This window comes from Chrysemys picta, chromosome 4, assembly GCF_011386835.1.
Source record: "Chrysemys picta bellii isolate R12L10 chromosome 4, ASM1138683v2, whole genome shotgun sequence".
Lineage (NCBI taxonomy): Eukaryota > Metazoa > Chordata > Testudines > Emydidae > Chrysemys > Chrysemys picta.
In genome coordinates, this window is record NC_088794.1 from 53,229,835 (window position 1) to 53,249,382 (window position 19,548).

The window sequence follows — 19,548 nt, forward strand, 5'->3', positions numbered from 1 at the left end:
GGGTGGTGCTTACCTCAGGCGACTACCGGGAAGCGGTGACGTCCTTCCGACTCCTAGGTGGAGGTGCGGCCTGGGGGCTCCACACTACTCCCACCCGCAGGCACCACTGGCTAGGAACCGCAGCCAATGGAAGCTGTGGAGCCATTGCTTGGGGCGGGGGCAGTGTGCGGAACCCCTGTGGACGCCCCTACGCCTAGGAGCTGGAGGGACATGCTGTCCGCTTGCTGGGAGCCACCCGCACCCGGGTAGGGAGCTTGTCAGCCCCATGCCAACTGGACCTTTAATGGCCCTATCAGCAGTGCTGACCGGAGCCGCCAGGGTCCCTTTTTGACCAGCTGTTCTGGTTGAAAACTGGACACCCGGCAACCCTGTATCTATAATGGTTTAATAATAAAAGGAAACAGGCCACCAAGACAAGTGATTTAATATGCTGTAGATTTCAAACAAATCATTATTTTCAAAATTACTTAATTATTAAATAGGTTTACAATTTTATCTTTTTTATATATTTGCAAAAAACCTAATTACCAACAAAATGCAATCCTTTAAGGTATTTTTTTTTTCATCTATCATGTTAGAAATAAGATGGCAGCAGTGATGAATCTTCTAAACACTTACGTGTGCTAACTTAGTGGTTGATTTAGAAGTCCTCAGTGTTTTCTTGTTGTAAGCTTTACCATTCATTCTGATTTTAGAAAGAGCAGCTCCTCCACTTTTTGTTTTAGAATCGCGAGTGATTACTGTCAGTTCAGGAAAGTTTTCCAAAGCACTCTTAAACAGAGCATAAAAGCAAAAAGGATTTTGAATTATGCAAAAATTCCACCAAAAGAGAACTTCTCAATCAATCAGACCACTGGAAAACTGACCATTATTTTCAGAGAAGTTAAAATATTGAAAGCAACCAATCATAAAATATTTTACATACAAGTCTAAAAGCCTCACTTAGTGAATCAGCTATAAGATAGCAATATAAAAACACATACAGACTTTTTTTGACTGGCTTTAAAAGTAATGTCTCAAGGGAATCAGGCCCTTTCACATATCACAGCTGTCATCTTTGTGTTCCTTCATGAAAAAAACAAACTAGCAAGGAATCCAGCAGGCAATTTTGATTGCTTACAATTCTATATTTTACTTTGCATTCTATCGCTCCATCCATCCAAGAATCTGTAAACACTTTAAAAATATCAATAATTAGGCCTCAATACACCTATGAAGTAAGGAAGCATTATCATGTTAATTTTACAGAAGAGGAAATTGAGTCACAGAGAAGTTTTACAGCAACGCACCTCGGTGTCACACAGCCAGTCTATAAGAGCCCAGAATAAAACCCAGACTTCGGATTGTTAGTCCTGTACTTTAGCTATCAGACTACTCACTATTTTCTCTACACTGCTCAGAAAGGAAAACACACCCAATCTCATTAACAAATTTGTTATCCAACAATAGTCAGGAATATTTCAAAAATAAACTTTTCCGTTTTAGACAACAGCGTACACCATTAGAGGAGGATAAATTTGCATTGTAATTAAAGTTACTGCTTTGTAATATAGGTACTTTGAATTAACAGAGTTAAATTCTCCATTTCGAGGTAGTCTTTTGATAGGACTTAATCTCACTGAAAGAACAGTTTGAATACTGCAAATGTTTTAAGATGTGGGAACCCTATTTATTTTAAATTGAAAACCTCATCAAGGGCTGTCTTTGTTTAACTCCCCTCCAAATCTGCACACAGAAATCTGAACTTTGACATCAGTTCAAAAATTTAATACAATTTTGAGAACTTACAATTAAGAAAGTTTTAAATGAATACATTGGTTAGTCAGAGGGTGCACATGAATGAAAAATAAGTCACAGAGAGAGACAAACACAAAGCACTATCTGTTACTAGAAAATTGGAATGGGGGGAGGGGGAGGTCAGTAAAGAGCAAGCCTTAAAAATTTTTAAGATTAAAGAAGGAAATGATAGTAGCTAGATAGCCAAAGGGGTCTGAGATTTCCTCTAAAGTGTCAGGCCCCCCCTCTCCCATCCCTTCCTTGACCTAAACTTCTTTAAATGAAAACAAAAAATCCCTGAAAATCCTAATTAAGATTTAGAGGTGCCTTCGTCTTTCCCCTCCTTCCCAAGTCTATTAGCAGTATCTGAAGCAGCCCTAATTGCTGACACCCAACTAATTCCATATGTTCCCATATTTTCTTCAGACAGATTTTATTAATCATAAAATTTGATTTCCAGGTGAAGTAGTGAGCTACATCCACCATAAAAAAAAACCTGAACTCTCTACAGGGTATAGAAATAATGTATTGCTGTGGCATGCTGTTTTATTTTGATTCCCTTTTTAAAATGAGGATATGTCCATCCCATTTTATACAGGGTCACCAAAAAGCTGTAAAACAGTAGTGACTTTTGGGCACTCTTGATCTGAGTTAGTCAAACTACTGACTTGGAGGTGAATGGCAATTATATGTAGCAGTTTTCTCATCGGCCTTTCAGTTCCCCTTTTTGTAACATGCTTTAGAAGGTTTCTGTCATCCAATTCCTAAAACAAACAAAATTCCTACAATTAATTAATTCCCTTGATAGCCGAATGCAAAGGGTTGTATGAGTAGAGACACTCAACTGTCCTTTAAGATCAGATAGTAGTGGCTCTAGAACAAAACCTAAAGTGAAGCATAGTAACTCTCCTTAACTGCATGTGTTCTCGTTAATTAAGAAAGCTTTTGAAAGTATCCTTCAGGTCCCTGTTTTTGTAGTACTGCCAATACCACATGTTCAAAAACCATGAGTGAGGCCCAACAAAATATATGCAATTGGCATTAAATTCCACACAATTTAAAAAAAAATAATATCGTTTTAATTTATTCTTAGTTGCCTTCTGATGTATTTTAGGATTCATGTTTTCAAACTTTTCTCTGCAAACACAAGGGTTAGAAACATTTTTTTTAAAGTGAAAGCTGAGATTCTCATGTAATCACATCAATTCAGGAGCTAGAGCTTTAAGAAAAGCATCAAATGTTGCAAGACTTGTGATGAAATCATGACTGCTGGCAACACTGCAGCTGGCTCCAAAAATGCAAACTCCCTCCCCGAAATGTTGCTGCTGCTTTAGTTGGAGCATGTGACAGGAATGAGTACGGCATGCTTTGGATTCCTGAAACAACTACCCCAACACGGAATCTTCATCTAGAAGATGGAATCACTGCAATGTTAAATTAACATTTAAGCCTTATCTATACCAGAAAATTATACTGATTTTCATAGTAAACTGGTTTATAATTAAATTGGTGCACCCCCTACTATATTCTTATTTGGTTTAAGAGCGCCTTCAGGTCAGTAAGGAGAGGTATTAATAGTCTCATTTTACAGATAGAGAAACTAAGTTAAGACAGGTTAAGTAACTTGGCCGAGGACATGCAGTAAGTGAAGAGCCAGGATTAGAATTTAGAGGTCCCAGCTCCCAACCCAGTACTCGTTCCTCTATATCACTTGCTGGTATAGCTATACCCTGGCAGAACCCCTCAGTGGAGACACAGCACAAACCAACAAAAGGAGTTCAGCTGGAATATAGCTACATTACCTCCCTGAATGACATTAGCTATGCCAAAAGAAGCACTTTTCCGCTGGCACAGTTGCATCTACACCGGGAGTTTTGTCAGCATACCTATGTCAGCAAGGGTATGTAATTTTTTCATACCCCTAGCTGACATAGCCTACTCTACAAAGCTTTGTCAGCATAGCTAAGCCTTAGTTAATTTCATGGGGAAAGAGTACTTACAGTTCATCTTCAGAGAAGTGTTTGGATGTACAGAATTTCACATAAAAGATGTGTTGTCACTACATTTGCAACAAATGGCACTAGATGTCATCATTCTGCAATAGATACATCTATAGATCTCCAGCAAACCATGAGATCATTTCCGAGATACACACTAACTAAATGGTGCTGTATTTTATTTTTACTAACTTCAGTTTTTCATGATGTGTTAAATGAATAACACCTTGTTGAAAAAATGTAGAATTATTTTAACAAATAATTTTTAAAAGTTCCATTGTATTATGTAATATCTTACTTTCATCCAGAGAGAATATATTCATTTAACTGATTATATTTCTTTACTTGCATAAATTACTACATTGTTCAGGGAAATGTGACTATAACAAATTACAGGAAAGAATTCAGCATACAGTTGGATTTACTGCTGCAAGAAATTAAGGGGTTAAAATGTTCAAATTAAAACTAATGGTGCCTTATATAGTCTACAGATGATAAGATGAACTTTTTAATGAACAGTTACTGAATTCAAGGACTCTCCTATCCAGACTCCTACCAGGCACCTGGTACTGTGTCCCTGAAAACAAAATGTGCTTAATTAGTGTTTTAACAGATCAGTTACTTTTGCCTTAGTAACAGTCTCAGGAGGAAACTAAAAATCCATGTGCAAAAGAGACAGATGCATTTTGGTAGTAATCACCTCAAGGGACCAAAATGTAGACTAGTCATAGCAGCAGCCTTCCAGTTAAGAAAAATGACTCCAGCAGATTATTTTTCCTCCGTGAGTTTAATTTTCTACCTGTTTTAGCATTCTCTGTAGAGTTTCACTGCATTCTCTGAATTTCTGTCTTATGCCAGGAAGTCCTGCCTCATCTGTCACTGGCTCAATGCTATTGTCTATTCCTATGGAGTAGAAGAGACTTCAAACAGGAGCACTGACCCAAAACAGGACTAGTTTTGAATTGGAAGGAGGAGGAGGAAAATACTAGTCATTTCCATGTTCTGGAGGGTCAAGAGGACAAGCTATAAATCAGACTTGCTCAGTGGAAAGAGCCAGACGACTTTGAATGGTGAGTACTTTAAAGAAAATGAAACTTCCAAGAAATGAAACACAATTGATTTTAACTAACAATGCTATTCTGAACAACATTTGTAATAAGTCTAATATATTACCAAATATGTACATAGGTGAGTTGCATCTAAAAGACTGAGTTAATTTACAGAGATGAAACTAACATAGAAAGACTAGTTTAATTTTGTTCACTGAAATAAGATTATAAGTGGACAGAGTGGGATGTTATAGCTGTTAGAACTATGCAGAAAAGTGTATAGAGAAAGCTGCTGATTTGATTATTGATTGGTGATTTTACTGTATGGTTTGGTTTGCAATTCTACACTGAAATATCCCATATTGTCCATTTCAGTTTTAATTAATATGTAATTACTATACATGGTTATCAGTACAGAATAACCATGGGGGGAGGGATAGCTCAGTGGTTTGAGCATTGGCCTGCTAAATGAATGGATTGTGAGTTCAATCCTTGAGGGGGCCACTTAGGGATCTGGGGCAAAATCAGTACTTGGTCCTGCTAGTGAAGGCAGGGGGCTGGACTCGATGACCTTTCAAGGTCCCTTCCAGTTATAGGAGGTAGGTATATCTCCATTAATTAAAAATTTAAAAAAATACTGAAATGAATGGTGCTCATTAGTAACCAACATATTTCCATCTTTTACTTGTTGGTTGCCTAGTCTGAATCTCTAACCCCTGAACTACTCATTTTTATCAACATTATTATAGAAACAGGCTCTCTTATTCTAAAGAATGGATTAAACTGGATTTTAAAAGCATGTAACCTATTTGGTATCAAACCAATAGAGATGTTCATGGTAGGAAATTAGCCTTTCATTACTACAAAATTGCTAACACAAACATGATATGGGTTTGTGCTTCTGTACTAGAAATATAGACATACTAACATAATGAGCCATTTTACAAACATATGCCCTGATCCTGCAATCTGATCCATATGGGCAGATCCCTGGGCTTGCCTGGAGCGCTATATACTTCCATACAGATCAGGCTGTAGGATGGGGCCTACGTTATCTGATTTGAGAGACATAATTTATTTTCTTTTATTGGGTGAACAGAAAGCAAAAGCTTCTTTATACAGCTGGAATTTGTAACATGATATAGTGAGTAAGTGGATATAATTTTATATAACTGTGACAATCTTGTGCATGCTAACGATGCTTTTCTTCTCATTAGGTGTAATGATCAGCTACAGAAGTATTAGCACAGTGGGAATCAAATTGTCATTATGTCCCTAATTCTCACTGTAAAAACAACAACAATAAAAATGGAGGCTCAGGGTCAGTTAAACAGACCGTTTGTATTTATTATGAAAAGTATCAGAGAGATTTAGACACCCTCCAGGAGCTTTGCTGTTGCCATGAGGGAGCCACAGAGGGCTACTGGGAAGATAGGAGCAGGAACTACCGCTTCCGCAGGGAACAGCTTTTCAGCAGTGATGAGATGGGGAGGTAATTAACCCTCTTGCCCCAAAGTCCTAGATTAACGAAGAGAGGAAAACAGGACTGGTGCCTACAACAGGGTGGATAAAAATCAATTAAAAATATCTTTTTTTTTAAACTTTAAATTAAATAAATTCATATTTTTAAATATAAACCTATTTAAATTAAATCTGAAAATTATGACAGCCCATGTTAAGGTTTAAATTTAATAGAATCTATTAAAATAATCTAAATTAAACTAAAAAACTATACTAAGCAGCAGATGTTTGCTGCGAAAGTTTTAAAGAAAGTCAAACCACTGAACAGGTGGAAGTCACTGGCTAAACACCTGGAACCAGAGTTTGATGACATGCTGCTAAATCAGTGTTTGTCAGCAGTAGCCTCTTCTGCACATGCAGAGTGTATATTTACTTATTTTCAGTTTATTTAACTAGTTCAGTTTAATGACTGTTCTTTCAAACTTAAGAAACAGATTGGGAGATGAAAAGGCTGAAAAGCTTGTTTTCCTCTTCCAATTGATGAATAAAACTGGGTGAGAGAGGATGAGATCTCTTAGTTCTAACGTCTTGATGGACATGTGACCAGAAACAAATAGTTCAATTCACTAATTACAGATAATAGTATTTTTGATGAATCCATTTTAATTTTCTACATGTTATAGGGATAGTTTGACAAAACCTTTTTTCTTATGCAGCCAGCACATTTACGTTAATTAAAGTATTTTATTTAACTAATAAAAAACAATTTTAAATGTTGTGTTTGTACATTTGTAAAAATTCCAATTTCTCCAAATAAAACTAGACAAAAACCAAGAGTAAAAAAAACCCCCAAACACCCCATCATCTAGTAAATAAGAAATGCGCCATTCTAACGTAATAAAAAAATGAAAACTAAGAATCTAAATAAATGTATGGTAAGCTATATAACAGCTTAAATAAAGGTGTATAGATATCCTCTTGGTTAGCAAAAAAGATATACACAGATGTAAATCAACATGTTTTAATGGCTACCTACCAATGCAAATAAACCTCTCTTTAGGAAACTGACTGGAAAGTGCAAATACAAAACAAGATTAAAAGTGATGATTTAAATCAATCCACCCTAGTCAACAATGCCTTCATCCCTGGAACAGAAAGCCATGACGACACCCACAAAATAGGCAGGGGAATCAGTTAGGAAATAAACATCCTTATTAGCGCTGTCAAGCGATCAAAAAGTAATCGCGATTAATTGTGCTGTTAATAATAGAATTTTATTTATATAAATATTTTTGGATGTTTTCCACATTTTCAAATATATTGATTTCAATTACAAGACAGAACACAAAGTGTACACCGCTCACTTTATATTTATCTTTGATTACAAATATCTGCACTGTAAAAATAAAATGAATAGTATTTTTCAATTCACTTAATACAAGTACTGTAGTGCAATCTCTTTATCATGAAAGTTGAACTTACAAATGTAAAATTATGTACAAAAAAACTGCATTCAAAAATAAAACAATGTAAAATCTTAGAACCTACAAGTCCACTCAGTCCTACTTCTTGTTCAGCCAATCACTCAGACAAACAAGTTTGTTTACATTTGCAGGAGATAACACTGCCCGCTTCTTGTTTACAACATCACCTGAAAATGAGAACAAGCATTCACATGGCACTGTTGTAGCTAGCATTGCAAGATATTTACGTGCCAGATGTGCTAAAGATTCATATGTCCCTTCATGCTTCAACCACCATTCCAGAGAACGTGCTTCCATGCTGATGATGAGTTCTGCTAGATAACGATCCAAAACAGTGCAGACCAACTCATGTTCATTTTCATCATCTGAGTCAGATGCCGCGAGCAGAAAGTGGATTTTCTTTTTTGGTGGTTCGGGTTCTGTAGTTTCCGCATGGGAGTGTTGCTCTTTGAAGACTTCTGAAAGCATACTCCACACCTCATCTCTCTCAGATTTTGGAAGGCACTTCAGAGTCTTAAAATCCTGGGTTGAGTGCTGTAGCTAACTTTAGAAATCTCACATTGGTACCTTCTTTGCGTTTTGTCAAATCTGCAGTGAAAGTGTTCTTAAAACGAACAACATGGTGGGGTGATCATCTGAGACTGCTATAACATGAATTATATGGCAGAATGTGGGTAAAACACAGAGCAGGAGACATACAATTCTCCCCCAAGGAGTTCAGTCACAAGTTTAATTAATGCATTATTTTTTTAACGAGCGTCATCAGCATGGAAGCATGTCCTCTAGAATGGTGGCCAAAGCATGATGGGACATACAAATGTTTAGCATATCTGGCACGTAAATATCTTGCAATACTGGCTACAAAAGTGCCATGCGAATGTCTGTTCTCACTTTCAGGTGACGTAAATAAAAAGCGGCAGCATTATCTCCTGTAAATGTAAACATATTTGTTTGTCTTAGCAATTGGCTGAACAAGAAGTAGGACTGAGTGGACTTATAGGCTCTAAAGTTCTACATGGTTTTGTTTTTGAGTGCAGTTATGTAACAACAACAAAAATCTATATTTGTAAGTTGCCTTCTCACAATAAAGAGATTGCACTACAGTACTTGTATGAGGTGAATTGAAAAATATTATTTCTTTTATCATTTTTACAGTGCAAATATTTGTAATAAAAATAATATACAGTGAGCACTGTACACTTTGTATTCTGTGTTGTAACTGAAATCAAATATATTTGAAAATGTAGAAAAATATCCAAAAACATTTATTAAATTTCAATTGGTATTCTATTGTTTAACAGTGAGATTAAAATGGAGATTAATCAACAGCCCTACCCCTTATTATTTTTAGCATAAGGGGGCAGAAATAACACTGATGTTTACCCTTGCTCTCTTCCTCATACAGACACGTATGCACTCACCCCCAGAGATAGGCAGGTGGTAGGGATGGAACAAACAAACTCTCCAAAAAAGCTCCCCAGTCCTGTGGGCAGGAGCAGATTCAAGAAGGTAGGGCAGGACAGCTGCAGCCAGTTTCACTGATGCTGGAAACTGCCTGCTCAGGATTTTATCTCCCTGACTTTCTCTGCTGTCTACAGAGATGGCTGCTACAGTGCTTCTTTCTTCATAGATTTTGAGGCCAAAAGAGATCATTATGATCATCTAGTCTTAGCCAATCCATAATGCAGGTCACCAGATTTCACTCAGTGATGCTCTGTTCTGCTGAAGCACCAAGTGTAAGACAGGAAGTGGGACTGTGTCTTACCAGCTCCATTTTAAACCCCTGTTGTGATTGAGCTGGGAAGGGAGAGAGAGGGGGTCCAGAGACAAACCTACTTCCTATGCTTTACCCACAGTGTTTCAAGGAGCTGTTTTGGCAGAAAAGTGAAGCAGCATTGGGACAGTCCTGCTTATAAATAACCAGGAGGTCAGAGCCTGGGTAGCCAGTTTCCAGAAGCAGTAAAATTAGCCTCTTTTCTCTTTGCCCCTCCTTTAAAATCCCTCCTGTCTATTTTGGATGGGTTATGCATAGCTGTTTGGGACAGGGAGCAGAGTAGGTGGCACTATAGCCAGTGGGGTGTTAGTGCTGGTGTTTCTTGACCCTGACCAGCCCACAACAATTTATTGTCCACTGTTTCAAAGGGTGAGACACACTGTGGTTGTCTGACCTATGCTGCTCCCAGCCCTTAACTCGGGACTGTGGGTATGAAAGGGTGCTTGACTGTTTCATCTTCCTTGATTCCCTCACCTCTGGCTCTAGGGAGCCCTGGTGCTGCTCTCTGCACCTCACCACAGCTGAAGAGCTGGGATGTACCATGGGGCAGCATCATGGGGCAGAGATAGAGGCATCCTTAAAAAAAAAAAAAGCTCCAAAGGGACAGTAGTTTGATTTTCTGATGAGAAACTTGAGAAGCTTAGAAGAGAAAATGCTTTAAAATGAACATTAAAGCTTAGGAAGTAAAACTGAACTTTAAGCTCTACAGTAGAAACATCTCTACCATAAAATGTTTGCTAAGTGGAATATACTAACATTTAATTCAAAGTATCTTTCAAATCTCATATTCCATTCCAGGTACAAATTTTGTCATCTCACTGTACATTTGTATATAATTAGTGACTTGTTTAGGACTTTGTTTTAAATAATCTGACATTTTAAAAGGAAATACCTTGAACGTATGCTCCAAACGTAATTTGGAAAGCAGTCTTTTCCTGTTGTCATTCAACATGCCATCAATTTTTCTCATATGAGGCAAAAGAAGCTCATCTGAAAGACATGAAAAAAAACATAATAGTTAAGTACAGATGTAAGGCAATTATTGACATAAAACCCTTATGCCAGATGGGCCACTTTACCCTATTTATTAGCATAAAATAATCAAAGTCCAAAATAATACATTTTGCTCATATACCCTAGCTTTAAATAGGAAAGGGAAATTACTTATTAAGATCTACATGTTAAGATACAGAACTCAGTACTTGACTCGAAAACTTGGCAAATATGCAAAGGCCACATACATTATAATATCCAGGCCAACAGCTAAATGTAAATCTAATTATTATTGTGTTCTTTGATTTGTGATGAAAAGTTCAGAAAGGAGATGGACAGGGCAGTGCAGAGAATGAAGCTTACAGACAACTTTAAATTGTTCTCTAAATCTCTCCCTGTTATGCAAGACAATTTTCAGTTCAGAGACAGGTTCTTCTCAGCTGAAGAGTGTGTGTATGTGTGTGTGTTTCAAACTGGCTGTCATATATTACAAATTATCCCCTCTTAGCTTGGATTTATTATAGGTAGGGGTAGTAGCACTGCCTATTAGTAAGGTTTCCCGACACTTACCATTATATATAGTTATACAATTGCATAAGAGATGTTAGAACCTAGGTAGCAAGGTAGGTGGCCACTGGTGCTTGAGAAGATTGTTCATTAGCTTTTAATTTGCAGCTCAATCCTGCAGTTTTTACTCACATCAGCAGTGTATTGCCTTCATTGGTACTGCTGACATAACAGCTGCAGGACTGCACCCTTTGTGTACAGAGAGAGAGGGTAGAGTCTCAAACAGGAAATAGCTTTTGAAATATGGATAAACTGAAATTAGCAGCACAGAGCCCCATGTCGTAGCAGCTGTATACTATGTGAAACCCATGCTTTCTATCAGTGTCTCAAGTCTAATGCTTTCTGTGTTAAATTTCCAAGACACAGAACTGACATTTGTATGCTACAGTCCACTATAGTGCATAGTTCTAACAAGTTGAAATTCAAATGACACGCCCATCAAACAGCAGTTCTCTTGAAGACAATCTGGACATGTGTGTTCAAACACTAATCTTAAACCCAAACAGCTCAGAAATCAGAACTTCATAAAGTAATGAGTATGTCTCTGCATTAAAAATAGGCACACATTTGAAATGGTTTTTAAATAAAATTAGCATTTGTAGGTTTATTATTGGTAATGGTGATCTTGATTAAAAAAAAGTGAGGTTCATTAGTGATGGTGGGCTGTAGCCCACGAAAGCTTATGCTCAAATAAATTTGTTAGTCTCTAAGGTGCCACAAGTACTCCTGTTCTTTTTGCTAACAGGAGGGGGTCCAATATAACCAGATGACAAATCCCTCTGGAGTAGTTTAAAGCAATCAGAATAATACAGTAATATTTTAAACAAAATGTAAAGTTAAAAAATTCTTCCACTAAATCCTGATCTGGATTTTAACAATACAGTAATATTAGGGCAGTATGGTAAACTCATTCAGATACATTAATATTTCACCCACTCATTTATATTGGTGTCCACTTCTCATTAAAGTCATGATGTGATGAAACTGGAATTTGGAGCCAAGTGGTCAAAGACGCTATCGTGGCAATACTACTACTCTGGCTGCTCTACTGTGGCAAAAATACTATTTGCTCTGAACATCTCCCTGTTTAGAACTTTTAGATACAGAGCAAGTACAAACTCAAAACACTGCCTGATGTGGTACCAAAGTATGCTGAATCTGGAAAAACAGGAATTTGCGGCAACCTGAAACCAATACAAATTACACCTAGTACATTACTTGCATCAAAAAATGTAGGTTAAGGTACAGCTGTTAAATAAGAAAAGTTTTCACATTTGCTTTATTCATAAAAAAATGTACATAGTGCATCTTAAAATAAAAAATCATCATGGGACAAAACAAAGCAGAGCACAAAGAAATTAATGTAAAACACACTGTACCATTGCTCTTTTCCAAGGCTTGCATTGTATCTGGATCTAAGGCAATGCTAACAAGCAGCTCCATATAACTCTTAAAGGTCTCCTTCATAGCTCTTGTGTTCAAAAAGCGGGTGAAAAAAGGAGATGGAGGGACAAGTTCTGAAAAGTAATTGGAATACAATTAATGTTTTCTTCTTCTGATATTCTGAAAATATTTGTATATTAGCATATGTTCCTATTTTGAAATAAAAGGCTTTCATTGTTAAACACAAGCAACCCCTAGTGGTATCCCAAGAGACTACAACACATGTTATTTCTCAACAGAAATAATGTCAAACTTTGCATTTATCAAAACAAGGGAGGTTTATAGTGTATCAGAGAAGCAGGGCAATATTTCTCAGAAAGATGCAGAATTATCTGCATTATCAGCATTTAGATAGTTATAGGTTATAGGAGCCTTCTAAAACTCTGAGGCAGACAAATAGCTGGAGAAAAGGGAGGATGAAATATTCCCATCAAGCAAACTAGACTAAACACCAATTTCCAGTGGTAACTTAGACATTCTCTGAAACCAACTGATTCAGCTGAGTCAAGGGGTAAAACGTTCAAAAACACCAAAGCCACTATCATCATAAGTACCACTGAAAGTCAATGTCATGTTTTCATGAGCTCATGAAAATACATATAACCAATTACATTAGCAAACAGATATTTGTATAGCTACTGTCACTTTCCAAGATGTTTCAGAAGTTTTGTAGTCAGTCATTTCAATCACGCATGTGTTATACAGAAGTCATTAACACTTCTAAACTTAGTGTTTGCTCAGCTTCTTGAGGCACTTTACTGATTCCAGCATGCAATGTTAGAATTTGCAACAAACTAGGTAGTGAGATTGCTCCATTCTGTCAGGTTTCCAAGTTGCCATGGGTGACTGTCACCACCAGAGTAGTCCTTAATCTAATAAACTCACAGCTGTATGTGTTAGAGAGATTGGTATCATGATAAGTTAGATCAAAAATTAAAATTATTTTTAGTTGTGACCTTCAGCAGAGGGGCTCTAGACTATCTGCAGTAACTCATGTTCAGTCTAAGTCAGTGGTTCTCAAGCAGGGGTACGTATACCCCTGGGTGTATGCAGAAGTCTTCCAGGGGGTACATCAACTCATCTAGATATTTGCCTACTTTTACAACAGGCTACATAAAAAGCACTAGCGAAGTCAGTACAAACTAAAATTTCATACGAGTTGTTTATACTGCTCTATATACTATACACTGAAACGTAAGTACAATATTTATATTCCAGTTGATTTATTTTATAACTATATGGTAAAAATGAGAACATAAGCAATTTTTCAGCAATAGTGTGCTGTGACACTTTTGTATTTTTACGTCTGATTTTGTAAGCAAGTAGTGTTTAAATGAGATGTAACTTGGGGGTATGCAAGACAAATCAGACTGCTGAAAGAGGTACAGTAGTCTAAATTCCAGTGGCCAATGTGCCTTGGAAATCCAATAGTACAGGGTCAGGGTGCTGCCAAGTTTATCTTCATATGCATGTGAAGTTTAAACAACAAACGGAGAAGAACAAAGCTATGGAAACTCTCTCAAAGTAATCTAAATATGGCAAAAACAACCTTTGAAAGAGTTGGTCTACCAAGAAAATTACTGCAAAAATAGCATCTCAAGGTTCTATGATTTTTGTGTGAATGACTCCAGATCAAATCTGGTTGATTTTTCTATCAAAAGATTTTTTTTTTCCTAACTGCCAGTTGTTCAAACTTAACATGCACCTGAAAATCAAGCTCCTTTTTGTTCTGGTTTATGCATCGCCACCAGTAATAAAAGATTCTGTGCATCCAAATTCTGCACACTTTTACATCCATGCAACATCAGTGCAGACAGTGGGTGTCACAGATGTGGTTGAGGACACAATAGGAAATTGGTAAGCAATTCTCTTAAGGAGACATGATCCAGAATAGAATCAACTTCTTCCACAATAGATGTCCTGGCTCTGTGGGACTAAAAGGAGCTAAGTATTAAAAATGTATTCCTCTCACTCAACTAAGCAAATATGACTCTGAATACACACAAAGAACAGATCTGGTAAGATTAAGATGCGTCATTCTTACATTATTGCTCTTTAAAGCAGAACTGCATTCTGAAGCAACCTTGCAAAATCTGCCCACTCCCAAAGGGAGAGTAAAATATTAGATTTTTAATAATGTTAATCATCATGGTAAAGGGCTAGAAGAATAAACTTTATGTGGCGGGTGTTAAATTTTCATGACAAATTCCCTGCCTTCTAAGGGAATTTTGCAGATCACACAACATTTATAGACTATATGTTATAATGTACTTATGATTTCAGTTTAAATTCAGTTAAAAACAAATATAAAAGCCTGACAACAGAGCACCACTCACCATCCTCATCACTCTGGGCTTCAGGAGAAGAATCAGACTGGGAAGATGAAAACTCTTCTTTCCATTTTTTCCGTTTCTTTGGTGGTGGTTCAGCCTTTATCTTTGGCTGTTTAGCTTTGGGTTTCACAGAAGAGACTTTTGTTGTTGTAGTTTTTGGTGCTGGAGGATCAGGAGTTTTGCTGGTGCTGTTACTTGGTTTGTAATGAGTGGGCCTGCGATATCATAATGAACAGTTTTATATCTAAATAAATTCATACAAGATCTAATTTTAATAAAAAGAATCATGGTACTTTTTGTGAGTCATGTAAGTTTATTCCATTGCACTGTAGTATGATCATTTTCATTAATACTTAGCACTTAGTTTTACATCTTTGAAGTGCTGTTACACATTAATTAATCCGCAACAGCCGGCGATTAAGTAGCAGTATTCCCAATTTGCACATGGTAAACTCTCTTGTCCAAGGTTACGGCGAGTCATGGAAGTATTTGGGAGCTACAGGTGTATTCCAATCTCTATTTTACTAAGATATTGGTGGTCTTACTAACCTTGAATATCTGATGGAAATTCTATAACCCTTTTGGCAGACTATGAATCAAGAGTTTGTGGTTGAAATATAATACAGATGAATATAAGAACATAAGAATGGCCGTACTGGGTCAGACCAAAGGTCCATCCAGCCCATATTCTGTCTGTCTACCTACAGTGGTCAATGCCAGGTGCCCCAGAGGGAGTGAACCTAACAGGTAATGATCAAACGATCTCTCTCCTGCCATCCATCACCACGCTCTGACAAACAAAGGCTAGGGACACCATTCCTTACCCATCCTGGCTAGTAGCCATTAATGGACTTAACCTCCATGAATTTATCCAGTTCTCTTTTAAACCCTGTTATAGTCCTAGCCTTCACAACCTCGTCAGGCAAGGAGTTCCACAGGTTGCCTGTGCGTTGTGTGAAGAAGAACTTCCTTTTATTTGTTTTAAACCTGCTGCCCATTAATTTCATTTGGTGGCCCCTAGTTCTTATATTATGGGAACAAGTAAATAACTTTTCCTTATTCACTTTCTCCACAACACTTATGATTTTATATACCTCTATCATATCCCCCCTTAGTCTCCTAGCCTCATATCCCCCCTGAATAGTCCTAGCCTCTTTAATTTCTCCTCAGATGGGACCTGTTCCAAACCCCTAATCATTTTAGTTGCCCGTCTCTGAACCTTTTCAAATGCAAATTTTTGAGATTAGGAGACCACATCTGTACGCAGTATTCAAGATGTGGGTGTACCATGGATTTATATAAGGGCAAAAAGATATTCTCCGTCTTATTCTCTATCCCCTTTTTAATGATTTCTAACATCCTGTTTGCTTTTTTGACTGCCGCTGCACACTGCGTGGACATCTTCAGAGAACTATCCAGGATGACGCCAAGATCTCTTTCCTGATTAGTTGTAGCTAAATTAGCCCCTTCATATTGTATGTATAGTTGGGGTTATTTTTCCAAATGTGCATTACTTTACATTTATCCACATTAAATTTCATTTGCCATTTTGTTGCCCAATCACTTAGTTTTGTGAGATCTTTTTGAAGTTCTTCACAGTCTGCTTTGGTCTTAACTATCTTGAGTAGTTTAGTATCATCTGCAAACTTTGCCACCTCACTGTTTACCCCTTTCTCCAGATAATTTATGAATAAGTTGAATAGGATTGGTCCTAGGACTAACACCACTAGTTACCCTTCTACATTCTGAAAATTTACCATTTATTCCTACCCTTCGTTCCCTGTCTTTTAACCAGTTCTCAATCCATGAAAGGATATTCCCTCTCATCCCATGACAACTTAATTTATGTAAGACCCTTTGGTGAGGGACCTTGTCAAAGGCTTTCTGGAAATCTAAGTACACTATGTCCACTGGATCCCAGTTGTCCACGTTTGTTGACCCCTCCAAAGAACTGTAATAGATTAGTAAGACATCATTTCCCTTTACAGAAACCATGTTGACTTTTGCCCAACAATTTATGTTCTTCTATGTGTCTCACAATTTAGATTGTTTCAACTAATTTGCCCGGTACTGACGTTAGACTTCCCAGTCTGTAACTGCTAGGATCACCTCTAGAGCCTTTTTTAAATATTGGCGTTACATTACCTATCTTCCAGTCATTGGGTACAAAAGCCGATTTAAAGGACAGGTTACAAACCATAGTTAGTAGTTCCGTAATTTCACATTTGAGTTCTTTCAGAACTCTTGGGTGAATGCCATCTGGTCCCAGTGACTTGTTACTGTTAAGTTTATCAATTCCAAAACCTTATCTAGTGACACATCCATCTGTGACAATTCCTCAGATTTGTCACCTATAAAAGCCGGCTCAGGTTGGGAATCTCCCCAACTTCCTCAGCTGTGAAGACTGAAGCAAAGAATTCATTTAGTTTCTCCGCAATGACTTTATCGTCTTTAAGTGCTCCTTTTGTATCTCGATCGTCCAGGGGCCCCACTGGTTGTTTAGCAGGCTTCCTGCTTCTGAGGTATTTAAAAAACATTTTGTTATTACCTTTTGAGTTTTTGGCTAGCTGTTCTTCAAACTCCTTTTTGGCTTTTCTTATTACATTTTTACACTTAATTTGGCAGTGTTTATGCTCCTTTCTATTTACCTCACTAGGATTTGACTTCCACTTTTTAAAAGATGCCTTTTTATCTCCTACTGCTTCCTTTATGTGGTTGTTAAGCCCTGGTGGCTCTTTTTTTAGTTCTTTTATTGTGTTTTTTAATTTGGGGTATACATTTAAATTGGGCCTCTATTATGGTGTCTTTGAAAAGCTTCCATGCAGCTTGCAGGGATTTCACTCTAGTCACTGTACCTTTTAATTTCTTTTTAACTAACCCCCTCATTTTTGCATAGTTCTTCTTTCTGAAGTTAAATGCCACAGTGTTGGGCTGTTGAGGTGTTCTTCCCACCACAGGAATGTTAAAAGTTATTATATTATGGTCACTATTTCCAAGCGGTCCTGTTATAGTTACCTCTTGGACCAAATCCTGCGCTCCGGACGAAATCCAGAATTGCCTCTTCCTTTGTGACTTCCTGTACCAGCTGCTCCAAGAAGCAGTCATTTAAAATATTGAGAAATTTTGTCTCTGCGTTTCATCCTGAGGTGACATGTTCCCAGTCAATATGGGGATAATTGAAATCCCCCACTATTATTGAGTTCTTTATTTTGACAGCCTCTCTAATCTTCCTTAGCATTTCATCGTTACTATCACTGTCCTGGTCAGGTGGTCGATAATAGATCCCTAATGTTATATTCTTATTAGAGCATGGAATTACTATCCATGGAGATTCTATGGAACATGTGGATTCACTTAAGATTTTTACTTCATTTGATTCTACATTTTGTTTCACATATAGTGCCACTCCTCTCCCTCCCCCCCCCCTACGACCTGTTCTGTCCTTCCGATATATTTTGTACCCCCGAATGATTGTGTCCCATTGATTGTCCTCACTCCACCAGGTTTCTGTGATGCCTATTATATCAATATCCTCCTTTAACACGAGACACTCTAGTTCACCCATCTTATTATTTAGACTTCTAGCATTTGTGTACAAGCACTTTAAAAACTCGTCACTGTTTATTTGTCTTCCCTTTTCTGATGTGTCAGATTCTTTTTTATGTGAATGTTTCTTGTCTGATCTGGCCCCTACTTTATCCTCTTCCATCCTCTCCTCCGGACTAAAACCTAGAGAATCTCTATCAATAGACTCTCCTGTACTTTAATTTTCACAACCACATATGAATGTGTGACATTTTATATTCCTGCATAAATACTGGGTGAGGTTTAATGTAATGAATGAGAATTTTATTTATCCTCTCATCACTATCCAGTGGCTCTGTAGAACAATACACTGCAATATTTAAAATTATTTAAATATAAAAAAAAAAAAAACACATTTCTACACAATAAAACAAAAATAAGAGGAATTAAACTGAATACAAAGAAGAAAATATTTAAATATAGTCATCACACTCCAACATTGGAGAGGGAAAGTTTTAGACCTAGAACCCTCCACAAAGGCACAGTCATCCGATGACCTAAAATGCAATGGTGTAATCCCTCAGGGGCAGATGAATCACAGTTAAAAACTCCATCAGAAGGAAGTTCAAGAAGGAGATCTCAGATATAGAATCACAGAAATGTAGGGATGAAAAGGAACTCAGGAGGTCATCTAATCCAGCCTTCTGTGGTGAAGCAGGACCAAGTATAGCTAGACCATCCCCGACAGATGTCTGTCCAACCTGTACTTAAAAACCTATAGTGATGATTATTCCACAACCTCCCTTGGAAGTCTGTTCCAGAGCTTAACTAACCTTACAGTTAGAAAGTTTTTCCTAATATCTAACCTAAATTTCTTTTGCTGCAGATAAAGCCCATTACTTCTTTTCCTACCTACCTTCAGTACACGTGGACAATTGATCACCGTCCTCTTTGTACCAGCCCTTAACATATTTGAAGACAGCTATCGGGTCCCTCCTCAGTCTTCTTTTCTCAAGACTAAACAAGCCCAGTTTAATTTTTTCCTCATTGGTCTGGTTTTCTAAACCTTTTATAATTTTTGTTGCTGTCCTCTGGACTCTCTCCAATTTGTCCACATCTTAAAGTGTGGTGCGCAGACTTGGACAC

General features: G+C 37.4%; 1 protein-coding gene across 9 annotated transcripts in view; it reads right to left on the minus strand.

The window, feature by feature from the left end:
- QSER1 (glutamine and serine rich 1) overlaps positions 1–19,548 on the minus strand; it is a 96,094-nt gene that overhangs the window by 8,631 nt on the left and 67,915 nt on the right. For 4 of the 9 annotated variants that reach the window (XM_005291519.5, XM_042857278.2, XM_065592258.1 and 1 more), the window contains 4 exons: positions 14,881–15,092; positions 12,481–12,618; positions 10,434–10,531; positions 619–771 (listed from right to left, as the gene is read on the minus strand). In XM_005291519.5, the coding sequence (XP_005291576.2) occupies positions 619–771; positions 10,434–10,531; positions 12,481–12,618; positions 14,881–15,092 (601 nt within the window). Of the gene's footprint in view, positions 1–618; positions 772–6,143; positions 6,376–10,433; positions 10,532–12,480; positions 12,619–14,880; positions 15,122–19,548 lie in introns of those variants that run through there. The other 5 variants (XM_042857275.2, XM_042857274.2, XR_006176106.2 and 2 more) reach the window with 4 other exon arrangements.